Source organism: Poeciliopsis prolifica, unplaced genomic scaffold, assembly GCF_027474105.1.
Source record: "Poeciliopsis prolifica strain line A6 unplaced genomic scaffold, Auburn_PproV2 SCAFFOLD052, whole genome shotgun sequence".
NCBI lineage: Eukaryota > Metazoa > Chordata > Actinopteri > Cyprinodontiformes > Poeciliidae > Poeciliopsis > Poeciliopsis prolifica.
This window is the reverse complement of record NW_026562427.1, coordinates 3,707,759-3,721,452: the sequence shown is the minus strand read 5'-3', so window position 1 is coordinate 3,721,452 and position 13,694 is coordinate 3,707,759. Positions and strand designations below refer to the sequence as shown.

At 39.5% G+C, this 13,694-nt stretch overlaps 1 protein-coding gene across 1 annotated transcript in view; it reads left to right on the top strand.

The window, feature by feature from the left end:
• Window positions 1-13,694, top strand: part of csmd2 (CUB and Sushi multiple domains 2) — a 222,725-nt gene that overhangs the window by 65,792 nt on the left and 143,239 nt on the right. The window contains exons 4-5 of the mRNA XM_055058804.1: window positions 1,120-1,314; window positions 6,420-6,627. Coding sequence (XP_054914779.1) covers window positions 1,120-1,314; window positions 6,420-6,627 — 403 coding nt within the window. The remainder of the gene's footprint in view (window positions 1-1,119; window positions 1,315-6,419; window positions 6,628-13,694) is intronic.

Sequence of the window (13,694 nt, the reverse complement as noted above, 5' to 3'; positions counted from 1 at the left end):
CCTGCTATGAATTCACTAATGGTATAGCTTGCAGCTGGAGTCCTTCACCCCTAGTGAGTTGCTTGTGATTTTTACCCTCTAAAAATCTCATCTCATAAGGTGATGTTGTGACTGATTTGCATCCATGCTTGCCAAACAGGCTCATAAGGAGCTCCTGTCAAAACTGTGAAACGCTCACATACATTAAATGGCAAATTTCCTGAAAATAGGAATGTCTGCAGAAGATTAGCACTGTAACTAGACGAGTTTGCAGTTGCAGTCATTGTATAACCACAACAACCCAGCAGTGAATAGAAGTAGCTTTCAATAATGTTGCTTTACTTTACTTTTGGGATGGACACTTTTGTCTGCCATTTTCTAGGTTATATATAATACAGTAATAAAATTTGATCACTTGAACAAAAGTAGATGCATTTTTCTGGTGGTGTGGAAACCAATTTGCAGAGGAAGGGCAGTGAGACCTAAGATGACAAAATACTCAAATAATTCAGGGACAGAAAGACCTGATCAGAACATCCCTCGGTGCATTCCTAATTATGATGTTTTCTACCTCTGCTTAAATATGAAGAAATGCAAGAAAAGAAGTATTTCTGAGGTTCCTTGTAAATGTTTCTGGCCAAGGTTATGTACTCTTGAGTATATAGTTATGTCACATGTTATTTCTGGTTGGTCATTAGTTCTTATCTGAATTGCATCAGGAACAAAACAATTTAGCTTTGATGGGATTTCTTTTAAATGTGGGTTTTAAAGGGAACTGTAATTAATCACGTCTTTCTATAGTACTTAAGTACCAGAATTAGATGAGGTTCCGTTGAACTTCTTCATTTGCAGGGACAACTGATTGCCGGAGCATTAACTCCCGCGTCGCATTTGCAAAAAAATCCATTTGAAGAGAATTCCATATTGAAGCGTAACACTTTGTCTTTTGCAACACGACGTTTTAGCAGCATTTTCTCCATAGAGGAGACTGCTACACGAGTCACAAATCCGACAACTTGATGCTGTTTTTTAGCTCTCCCTTTTCTTGCTTTCTTCTTTTTTTCACTGTGTCACAAACCTTAAGGTGTTTTTGTTTTTTTTTGTACTCAGTACATTTTGTGTTCTTTCCTTTCTCTCCAGCTCTGCCCAGTTACACTTGTGGTAATCCTGGCCAGCTACTGAATGGCTATCAACAGGGGTCCACTTTCAATATTGGGGATAAAATCCGCTACAGCTGTAGCCCTGGCTATGTGCTGGAGGGTCACACCACACTCTCCTGCCTCGCCACTTCAACTGGGACGGCTGCCTGGGATTTCCCCCTTCCTTACTGCAGAGGTAAGCAGCAAGAAATACATGCAGGCCTACAACTAAAACTAAACTTTGTTAATATTGCTGCTTCTTTTTTACTATTATTATTTTGTTTTTACAGTTTCAAAACACAGAACACAAATTGATTATGTTTTCACTTTTGTTTATCAAAACCCAAAAAACATCTAGTCATATTACAAAATCGGCTTGAAATATTAATTTTTTGTTCCAAGTGACATAATTGCTGATTATTTCTTAACCCTACTAGCAAAATACATTAGTCCACTTAAAAACACACACAATCAGCCCAGCTTTTCTGTTTTGCTGATGGAATTAATCGTCTCACAGACACACATTTGTGTCTATTCACAATGTTTGCTGTGTTCATACTGATATCTTATTTATGATGGCGGGACCTCTTGTGTTTGCTCCCAGTCAGGTACTCGTGCCAATTATTGTTCCCTCAGAGCTAGCAAACACCCCTGCTGCAGTGACACCTGCCAGTGTGCATTGTCTGGCCCAGATTGACAGTTTTCAGATTTGAAAAACATCTAAAACAAACCAAAAGCAACACTCATTGTCAAAAATTTTGCATCATTCATATTCGTAGTCAAATGAATTTCCAGAACCGTACCAGACGCACATGCTAAAGACATGTGAGCTGGCATGTTCGTGAATGTCCATTTGTGTTCGCGTGTGCATGTGTGAGTTCTCTTGTGTCCATGTGGCCAATGGTTTATGTCAGTGTGCCTGCTGAGCAGAGCACTGAGACACTATACCATCTGTAGCCAGGCCGGGAGTCAGGAAGCCCACAAAGGAGCACACATGGCTGGGCACCGAGCGCCAGAACAGTCCCCACCCACCCATCACATGCAGGCACATGCACATGACTGGACAATGCATCTCAGAAGAGACTATTGTTGGTGTTTTTGTCACTGTAATTTTTACAAGCTCGTATTGGAAAAAGTGTTGCTAAAAACAGGATCCATGCACAGTCTGAAAAAGTTTTGAATTTGACTTTTGTGTTTTTGGTTGCGTGGGAGTAGACCACGTAAAACCGAACGGTGCTTGTATTTTTTTTTAGCCATCATATTTCCTATTCTTTCACTCTTCCTCCCCCTGTCTTCTTGTCAGTTGTGGGTTTTACAGATTCTGTCCAAATTAAAATGTCTTAAAATACATTGATGTAATTAGACTACAAGAGAATTTCCAGAATTGCGAATGTGTCAAAATCTTTTAGTCCAACAATGCATGTAACAATGATGTCCTTCTTAAAATGAGTAATAATTTACCAAAACAAATAGTTTTGCTACTTATTTCCCATCAGGCAGAGAAAATCTCCTCCTTTGGAAAGAAAATTCACAAACCCTCGCTGACGTGATTAGGCCATCTTTCCAGCTGAAATTACACGCCAACAAGTTTTAGGAACTAGCAATTTTGCTGTGATTAATCGAGGTCCCTTCGAGGCCACATAAAAGTCAACTTGTACACCTGAGTGCACTTTCATAATGCGCAAGTGTATTGTTAATGTCACTCCAATTATAGTGCCTGCCCATATGTGGAGGTGTAAAGCTCCCACTTTCATTTTTAGCAGGCAGGACATTTTGGCATGGTCACCACTTTGGACTCAGAGCGCCAGCAGTGTTGAGCCAAACATTACACACAGCTAATGATTGTACAGATAATCTTTTATAAGCCCTGCTCCATGCTCATGAAGTTGTTTTATCTGTATTTGTCAATTAAGATATAGACACAGTTCAGCCACAATCTCTTTTAAAGGACACTTTGGATGTGTTTTTTTTCTCTCTCTCTCGTTTTGCACTGTTTTTGATCGAAAACGACATTTTATGAACCCCCAGCAAGAGCGTTTCTATGAAACACGTGAAAGGTGATTTACTAAGAAAATGATCCAGCTAAAAAGCACAAATCACAGATGTCTCGAGAGGCACGTGTGTCACAGAAATAAAACTTTAGGCCCATTTTAGATTTGACCTTGGACTCCTTCTTAGACTGTCAGCAGACGTTTTCTGATGTTTCTCCTACTGACACAACATAAAAAAGTCTAGCTCCTCTCGCGCTACTATTTGGAATGCGTAGTATTGAAAGAGGTGGCACTTATTGCAGATTGTAAATAGTCTTTTATAAGTTGTCACATGTTGTGTTTCTGCTTTGTAGGTCAATGGTGCATCTGAACAACCATTTCTTATTGAATGCCTTTAAAATACTTTTAGCTTGCATGCGTTGCAATATCTGGTTTACAATGGTGCTCACATAAATAAATCAGCCCCCTAAACATGATGGGAAACTATGAAAGTGACAGCGCTAATATGTGCATGCTGCTGTTCAGTCATGGGTTACAGATTCACATATACGTTTTGTAAAAGAAAAAAAAATCACCTTTTTATTATTTTTATATACACCTTTTGGATAATGAAAAATGCATGTTCAATGGGTCCTACCTGGGTTTTATTGCTGTATTTTGTTCCTCTTACATCTGGTGGCCAATAGCAGCAGGAGAGAGCCGAGGGAGTTGAAGAGTCGAGGCAAAGGGGAGAGTTTAGAGTCAAAAAAAAGCTCCTTTCAAGTGTGAAGAAACATTCTTGTGTAGAATGTCAATATATGTCTCTGTGCGCTTTTTTTCTACATTCTACTTCCTGTCTCTCCCTCTGCAACAATCACCTGTCATTCCTTGTGCCATTTTTCTCTTTCTTTATTGTCCACATTCTCTCCACTATATATATATATTTTTGGCCTCTTCCTCTCATGTCACCAGTCATCCTCTTCATCCCCTGTTCTCTTCCCGCTGTCGGGATTTTCCCCCTGTTGAAAATCACACCCCCAGGTTCCGGCTCGTCCGTGCTCGCCCTCCCTTAGGGGGTTTGCCATGGTGACAGTTTGAACGAATGATGGACGGCCTTCTGAGGTCCTCGTCACCGCCGGATGCTCGGCCACTATAATCTCTCCCACTGACACACGTTCTTACATAGGACATAACCGTGGTAAAAGTGCTAAAAAATACAAACTGATGACCCCCCATCGCTTTATTTTTAAGCACACCGGTACTAATCTTCACACATTTCAGTTGCAACAAACATTCTCGGCACAATATGACCAACTGTCTAGCAGTGTACTGGTGAAGCTTTTGCTGCAAAAATATAAAAAAAAGATATACTTCAAATATTAGGTGGGCCCGCCATGGATGAGACTAGTTGGTCTGGGATTTCCTCCTCTTTTTCAAATAGTTTAAACATTGGTTCAAATTCGCCTTTGTCTTTCCCTCTTTTCGAAGAAATTTTAAAAAAGCTTCTTTTTATTTTTTTTATTTTTATTTTTTAAATAACCAAAGTTTAGTTCCTTCTTTGTGTCCACCACTTGGTGAATGAAGCTGTTTCTGATTCTGAACTGAGATCTGGGGAATTGGGGAATAAAATCAACACCTCAAACTCACTCCTTGTACATTTCGTTTTGTGTCGGGGCAAATTATACTGCTGAAATAGGCCATGGCAGTCAATGAAAACAGGCACGAAAGGGAGTACGTGATCTGGAACAGTGTTTTTTTTTTTTTTTTTTTTTTGTAGATTTTAGTATATTTTGACCACTGCTCGCTCCACTGGTGATGCAGTTTCGGAGGCGCTCTGATGCAGTATTAGTTTTCTAAACTTCCTGAGATCTATAGATTTGCAATTTTATTCAGCTTTCAACACTTCAGCTTTGAGGACACATTGAGTATTGTTCCAACATCTAAGACATTATGAGCATTGTCTCAGCACCACATTATGTGAACGACTTATTATTTAAGCTTTAAGCTGAGTCGTTTTGATTAACTAAATCCCGCATTAGTCTGAATTGAATCATGTCCCTCCTTGTTGCATTACTTTGCATCATGGCCTAAACCTTTATTCTTGCTGGCTGTAAAACCAGTGTAAGGGACTTTGAAACTGTAAGACTGCTGCGTTTTGCCCTCTGGCAGACTGTTGGACAATAGAAAGATATTCTGTAATTCACTGCAGTATCTTTTTTTTAGTGGTGAATAAAACAATGCTGTTTAGGTTTCAGCAGATTTCTGTGTGTTCAGAGAACACAAAGATTTGTTTTATTTTATTTTTTTACTTTTTAAATCCACATGATGCTACTTAAAAACGTCCAGAAGCAAGTTTTCACAGAGTTACAGTCTGGTTGAATAAAACTTAGGAATACAATGAGCTGGGAGACAGTGGATGGGCAGCAGAGCAGCTTGCATGGCATGGCCTAAAGCTGAACCACATCAAACAAGACAACCACAGCTCCTAATGTGTTCTCCCTTGAATAACAATATGGATTATTTAGAGCTGCAAGAAAGAGTCTGCTCTGTTTTTCTTCTTTAACTGTCGACATTGGAATCACTAACTGGATTATACCAGTGGCGTTTGAAGCTAACTTCCTTCCTCGCATGTTTTCGGCTACTTGTTGTGGATCTCTGAAGGAAAGCTGTAGAAGTGGTGAGGACTACCACCCAATCTGCTAGAACAACAAGATGCAAAGGAGATTTTGAGTGCAGGGTCTGAAAAAGATACTGTTGACCAATACATTACACTGATTCTCTCTGCTGCTTGGGCAAGTGGAAATGCAATTCTCTGTCAACTTTGCCTCCCCAAAAAAGCTTTAAACATGAAATATTTGTCGTTCTCTAAATGCTAACAGTCTCATTTAGAGGTGGAAAGGCTTGTGGGTTGACACTATCTGAAAAGTTAGTTCCGTTTACTAATAGAGAAAAACTCCTGACGGTCAGAAGTTTGATGCTTATCAAACTTTACCAAATGTATCGGTATATCAGTATTGGTGATACTGATCCTGTATTTAGTTTGCTGGATTGAACCAAAATGTTCAGCTTTTCCCACCTCTAGTCTCCGGGAAAAATACAGTTTTTCCCGCTCTGCAATAGACAGCTCATTTAGGTATTGCAGAGTCCTAACTAAAGGTGAACTTTTAGCTGCATTAAGCTGCAGTTTGCGTTTATTGACCTTTTTACTTTCCCTGCTCTGACGCGCTAATTTTTCTGGACATCAGCAGTTATCGCTGCAGTTCACCGTTGGATCATCATTGTGCTATAACAGTGGTGTGTTGAGACTTTCCTAACTTTCTTTTCCTTACAGCTGATGATGGATGCGGAGGGACACTGCGGGGCCAGAGCGGGGTGATCACCACCCCCAATTATCCAGCCGAGTACAACAACAATGCTGACTGCACCTGGACCGTGCTGGCCGAGCCCGGAGACACCATCGCCTTGGTTTTCTCTGACTTTCAGTTGGAGGACGACTACGACCTGCTGGAGGTCAGCGGTACAGACGGACCTTCACAGTGGTAAGTGTTCTGCCAACAGTGTTTTAATCATGGAAGGAGCTGAATAGTGTAAAAAATAAAATCAAATAATTAATAAACTATCCCGTAGCATCTGGTTGCACATGGGCACCCTGTGTGAGCATGAGCAATGCTTGGAGGTGGGTGGGTGCTAAATATGTTCTGCCAAGCTGGATCGTCCCAGTCATAAGTGTTGTGAGTTGTCTTGAAAACGAAATCGACAGAAAACAGTAATTTATTTGATAGGCACTTCCTAGCTTTCAAACTCCTTTGTGGCGTATCGTGTGTTTGGTGTTTCTAATGTGTCATTTGAACACCCCATCTTGGTTGCACACTCATTCCCTCAATTACCGAGTCTCGCACAAACACACATGCTCAACTCCAATGATGAAGAGGCCGGGTATCCTGGCGTCAGTGTGGGTCTCTCACCATCTGTGACAGCTCCTCCTCTTTCTGACAACTCTCTCAGCTCAGGAAGTAATTAGTGAGCTCAATTACCACCAGCAGCCTTATAGTGGTGTTTTATACACACTACTCTTTTATCTCACAGTAAAACACTATAGTTAATATGGGAATGTGCACAGTAATAACTCTACACTGCTGCCTGTAACCCTAAAAAACACCCTGGGGAAATATTGGTGTATGAATCTCTTCTGATGGACATAATATGTGTGTGTATGTGTGTCCTGACTTTTACTTTGGTATAATCTGTTTAAAGACTCGTATATGGCTAGCAGTAGAGATAAAGAGACAGTGAAAGAGATTTTGAAGTCACAGCCACAGGCAGCAGTTCGCAGAATAATACCACAAAATGAGCTGTTAAACACAAAGAAAAAGGGAAGCAAAGATAACTGTTTAAAAAAGACCTACAAATACGGTACCTTCCGAAAGGATCAACAACCATGAAGAGTAATTTAGTAGATTTGATTTACGGTCATGTTGATTGGTTCAGTAGGAGAGTTTTGTTCATGAGAAACTGCATTGTAAATGAACCGCTAATGTTCCCATTAACTTGAAAAGACAAATTTCTTGAAAAAGTTTGCTTTTTAAAAGAAAAATGAGGGGCTGAACAATTCTAATTACTAAGCAATTCATGCAGCACTGACGCAAGCGAGCCACACGCTCAAATGTGCTTTCTGCTATCGCCATATTTCTAGGGCAGAGTGGGACATTACTCTCTTGAGTTTCTTTTCACCATGCCACCTGATTTATTATTGTTCTTTTTTGTCATATTACACAAAATGTTTGTGAACTCGATGTTCTGAACATGGCCAACAGTTTGGATTCATTGGGCATTTGGAAGTGACCCTTTTGCTCACATACAGAATGCAACATCCAGAGCAGCTCTTAAAGTCCAAACTTCTTTATTTGTTTCTCACTGCAAGACCTTGGTGAGTCATAAGCTGAGAAGAATCTCAATAAATTGGCCCATGCATGTGGTGGTGATTTATTTTTTGGTGGAAAAAAAGATGAGTCGTTGGAGATGTTGGAATGGTTCTGGGAGCAGCAGTCGGCTGTCTCTGCAGCTTTGCCCCCCCGATGTGCAGAGGAATGAAAGCTATCTCTGCACTATGACAGGGGTTGACATAATGTCAGCAGAGATGTGGTGAAAGCTTTCAGGGCTCATGAATGCTGGCGTATCGGGAATATCTGAATATATGTCCATATCCGTGAGAAATATTGTGGTTTTTCTTGTGTAGCTTCTGGAGCAGATAATCTGCGACCCTAAATTCTCTGCGGTCTAATACAAAAAAAAAAAAAAAAAAAAAAACAGCTAAACTTGACTGCCTTAAGTTATAATGGGCAGAATTACATTTACTTTTTTCGACAAGTTCAAAACAATGTTTTATCTTTGTTTAGGCCCATGCAATTTACAATGAACCTTACTAAAACAAAGTAATCTTATTTATCTATCCTGTTTACCCAGGAAAAATTATTAAATAAATTTGAGTTAGTCATCTTGAATTACATCCTAAATTGGGGTTAAAGTAATATAGAAAATGTTATCAAGTTTTCTTATTTTAATTTAAAATATGAGAATCGTCACTGTTGGGATGCTGACAATGAGGTCGGTGGTGGTTTTTCATGACAGTGAATCATCAAAAGATTGAACAATTTCAGAAACTGCAACGTGAGAGGATATAGGATTTAATTTTCTTGTGTTTGTGCCTGGAGGCACCATTAAACATTTATATTTGAAGCAGAGGTTGCATAACGGTTCTTAGTGGAAAAATAGGTTGTTGTAAAGCTGTGTTTTAGTAAAACTTCAAAGGACATGATTAAGAAGTAAAGACATGTAAAACTGGCTTTAACACCTTATAGATTAGCATGGCTAGAACATTCTTCAAAATTTAGAAAATTTTGCAGAATCTTAACTTTATTTTAAATAAAGTTAACATTTATTAATTTCCAGGGAAAGACTAACATTTTTATATCCACAACGTTTCTTACTAAAGGTACATGGCACACAACAGTGCAGTTATGCTGTCATACAGGGGAGTCAAACTCCAGTCCTCAAGGGCCGTTGGCCGGTGTGGTGTCATTAGCAAGGCTCTGGAGAACGTATCTACACAAGAGGGAGGTAATCAAGCCATTTCTTTCCAGTGTTTCGTACCTGTGGCACATCTAAAAACTGCAGGACAGTGGCCCTTGAGGACCGGAGTTTGACACCTGTGCTGTAATTTGTTCTGCCTTTCTGCTACTCTTGCTCTTTCACAGCCTGAACAAACTACAGTCCTATGTTAGCATATTAATCCCTAAATAAGCCACAGCATAGTTTTTTTTTCAGAACCCAATACTCTGCTATGAATATATTGCTGGATCCATAATTGTGAGCTTTGTTTATTTATGAAACATGAACTTCCTGCAACTTTCTTTACACTGTCTGGAGACAGTTGTGTCATGCGTTATCTTTTACTTAAAGACTCCTTCTCTAAATGGAGCTGGTGCATTTTGAGGTGTATAAATAACTTATAAGTACATGAGACAGAGCTCAAAAAGTTATACTTTTTTTTTTTTTCGGAATGATACAACAGCCATTGGATGCTGAGTAACGGAGCTAAGCTATAATAAAACCTCCACAAAAAGTAAATGTCCAACTGAACAGGGTGAGAAAATTGGTGGAAAACAAACAAAACAAAAAAAAAAACTAAGGCAGGTTCAATGAAAATATTACATCCATTTGCTCTGTGTGCAGGACACACTTGATTTCTTAATTATTGGGTTTTTTGGTAACAAGTTTGTAGTCTGCATAGCCTCCTCACATCTAATCTTGTAAACACACTGATGGCCCAAATCAAGCAAGTGTTCGTTCAGGAACAAAACTGCAAAGTAGATCCAATGTCTATTTTGCATGTAAACTTTGTGCTTTGTGATATGACAGCAGGTAGGAGATGAATTGTGAATTGGATCTCCGGTCTCAGAAAATTTCTTTAAAAATGTAGCAGACAGTCTTAAAATTACCGTAAAATAAATACAGCAATAACAGAAACCACAAGCTCGAGGCAGACTGTAAAATGGAATATAACTGTATTATCAGAGGAAGGCTTAACAATTTCAAATTGTTATAGTCTAAACTGTGTTTACCAGTGGAAGAATTAGGGAAAAAAAATCCTCCTCCATTTAGTAACATCCTGATGAGATGGGATGTACAGTGTTTGCACACATTCTTGAGCTATTATACCATCTGTATCCACATTGATTTCTTTCCTCATTCAGTTTAAGGCTTTGTAAATAACACTTATGCACATCAATTGCCAAATCCTCATTTGCCCACTTGCCACTAAGTGAAAATCATAGCTATTTGACTTGCAATTTCCTTGGATGATCACTTGTTTTCCAAGGGAGTGTGATGCATTTTCATCTTCCGGCAGTGTTCCCTTAAGATTTGAAACGCGGCTCCCAAAGCACCTTTGATACTGTAAATAGAGAACATCAAGTGCCTGTACTTGAAAGCATTCTGAATATTGGCAGTATTTCTTTAGTTCCACAAAAGGGAAATGAAAAAAAACTATCAGCAATACCACTTTACAAAAAGTCTTGTACAACAAAACTTTTATATGTTCTCGTTTCCATTCTGGTAACTTTTACAAACTTCATTTCCCCAAAAGTGTTTTTTCTTTCTTTTGTTTCCTGTTTTTGATGCTCTTTTCTCTGACAACACAAAGCTCCCGGGGTCACTGCAGCTTATTTCTCTTTACTAGTAGATCTTAGAGCCCAATGAGTTTTGATCTCTCTAGGTAGCTTCCAATCCTCCCCCCCACCCTTCCTTTAAACACTACGCCGTACAGACTTGAGACACTGACATTTAGTCAGCATATGGATTATCCCTGCTGATGTGCGTCATCTTGTCCCAGTGTGTGTGGGGGTGAGGGAGACCATGGTTGTGTGTGTACGAGAGAGGTAGTGAGAGATAAAGACTTGTATTGGGAGCACAGAACAGTGGATGTATATTGATTGGCTGTTAGGTTTACTCACCTGAGCGTGAATAGTCCATGGAGCAGCAGTTTTTGCTATTTACCTTCACTTTCAAAGAGCGCTGTTGCAATACAAGTAGCATTTCATATTTCTGAAGATTGATTCCAGTACTCGATATGACCTGAATACATGTAGAAAGACAGACCAAGGCTGTAAAACTCTAAGGTAAAACAGACATATTTGTCTGTGGTTTAAAACAACTTTTACTGAGATGCAGATATGATGTCACAGCAATGGCAGTTTGTCCAAAGTTTGTGGAATAATGGATGGGTTGTCCACTCCCCACGTTTCCTACACTTCTTCCGTGGTTAAAAGAAAAAAAGCTAAGATGTTTGGTAATGTTTTTGCCTAGAAAATTGAGGAGTGTAGAAAACTACACCCAGGTAAGGATTTTTTCAAAGCCACATTGTGCAAGATAGAAGCATTATGTCTGTCAATAATCTACCGTAGGTTTAGGGTTAGGGTCAGGGTTAAATGTAGCCCAAATAATCAACCAACTAATATCAGTCGTACTTGTTACTCTTGAAACCTCAGGATGAAGAAAACAACAGCGGCAATGTACGATGTGCTGCACATTCAGCAACTGAAAGGACTCTCTTCCTCATGGCATCTGTCAGTGGGTGGGATGTATTAAGCAGCAAGTGAACTTTTTGCCCTCAAAGTCAGTTGTTTTCGAAGCTGGGAAAATAGACAAGTGTAAGGATTTGAGCAAGTTTGACAAAGGTCATTCTTGGTCTACAAGGTTCATTGTCCATCAAGAGAAGTCCAAAGAAATAAAGAAAGTGAGGTCTGGCCCAGCAGAAGAGCTAATGTAACTCAAATTACCGAAGACATTATTGCCATTTCTGGTAGAAAGCTGGCAGCGTAACAGTGCCTCTTGGGTTGTTGTGTTTGGGTTTTCGTACAGTCCAGTCAGAGTGCCCATGCTGACCCCTTTCCACCTCTAAGAGCCAACAATGAGTAGACACAATTGTTACGTTTCTGAAGAAACATTAGACATTTGGATCTTTTCATTTCCCTGGTCTGAAAATCGAAGACATTTTATCCATGCAAATGTGTGGCAAACCTTGATCTCTGAAAAGATGATCATCCTTCACCCTCTGCTCTGCAGTGGGACTCCACAGTAGTGCTTGTCATATCAAGCTGTTGGCTGGCTGATGTGCTTTCTCTTCCTGTTGTTGTATGGTCACACTGAGAGTGTTTAGAAGTGAGTGATTATGCAGGATGTCCACAGACTGCTTGCCTGGGAGCAAAATTATAGAAAACTGCACATGTGATTACCATACACATGTGCATTCCTGCCCAAAACAGTGCCTTAGTGTACATTTTTATGCTTAGAAAGTAATGTTACCATGCAAATAATCTTTTAATAGTGTATGATGGAGCTATTTTACATAAATGTGTTTTAAACAGCTACATTGCGGTGGTCAGATATGCATTATTCATGGAATAAATGCTGGATATAATCTCACAGTTTGCTTTCTGCACAGTCTGCAGGGATGAAGAAAGTATTTTCCTATATAGCCATACATATAAATCATAAAACATTAAGTTGATCATGCATCTGTGATATTTCCTTTTCCCTTAGATGTCCCAAGTCACACAATCTGTATCACCATGTCATTATGGCATGAGGAAAAATGTTGAGTTGACAGTCTGCCAGCTTCTAAGGTCTAAAAGTGAAATTGAAAATATATAAAAAGAAACCTCACTGCGAGTTAAGAATGAACAACAAGAGAAGCCTAAAGGCTCATGTGGGGGATTGTACTGATGTCACAACACATATCAGAGTCCAATATGTCAAAGAATATTGAAAGAAAAATCCTAAATCAATCTTTGATTGAGAAGAAGTTACCAGTAATTTATCACACCTTACAATTAGCTGTATTTAGAGACGTTTCAGAACTACACTGGGGATTAATGCTTAGCAGGGTCTGAATTCTGGCCTGAAGTTTTTCTGCACGCTATTTGCATGTTCTGCATGTGAATGCGTAGGTTGTCTCCAGGCTTCCTCCTCCCACAGTCCAACAACATGACTGTTAGATTAATTGGTTCCTCGAATTTGCCCTTAGGTCTGTGCGTGTGTGTGTGTGTGTCCTTTGCCGTCTGTCCTGGAAGTCTGTTTTTTGCTCTGTGAGGGACCAGCGACCTGTCTAGAGTGTATGCTGCCTCTCCTCCAATAACCAATGGAGATGGACGCCCTGCAAGTTAAACATGGAGTTGTTTTTCACGTTTGGTTGTATGTGCTTACAAATGGTCTAGTGTTCTTTTTTTTAAAATTATTATTCAAATTCCATTTGCGACAACCCTCTAGTTGGTATTAGACAAACAAAATAAATAAATAAATAATCTAAAGTAACCCAGTTGATTACATGCAGTCCCAGTATTTGCGCCAATCTCTCATACTGAGCCGGGATATGCTGCAGTTTCAAGAAGAACTCAGATTTTAATATAATGTAACCTCCAGAGAAACAAAGCTCAGTTTGACCAGCCAACAGCCATGACTGACTTCATCATGACGTCTTCTATATGTTTAAGAAGACAGTAGACACAATAAACACCAAAGCTCTGGTCCACGAGTAACAAAAATATAA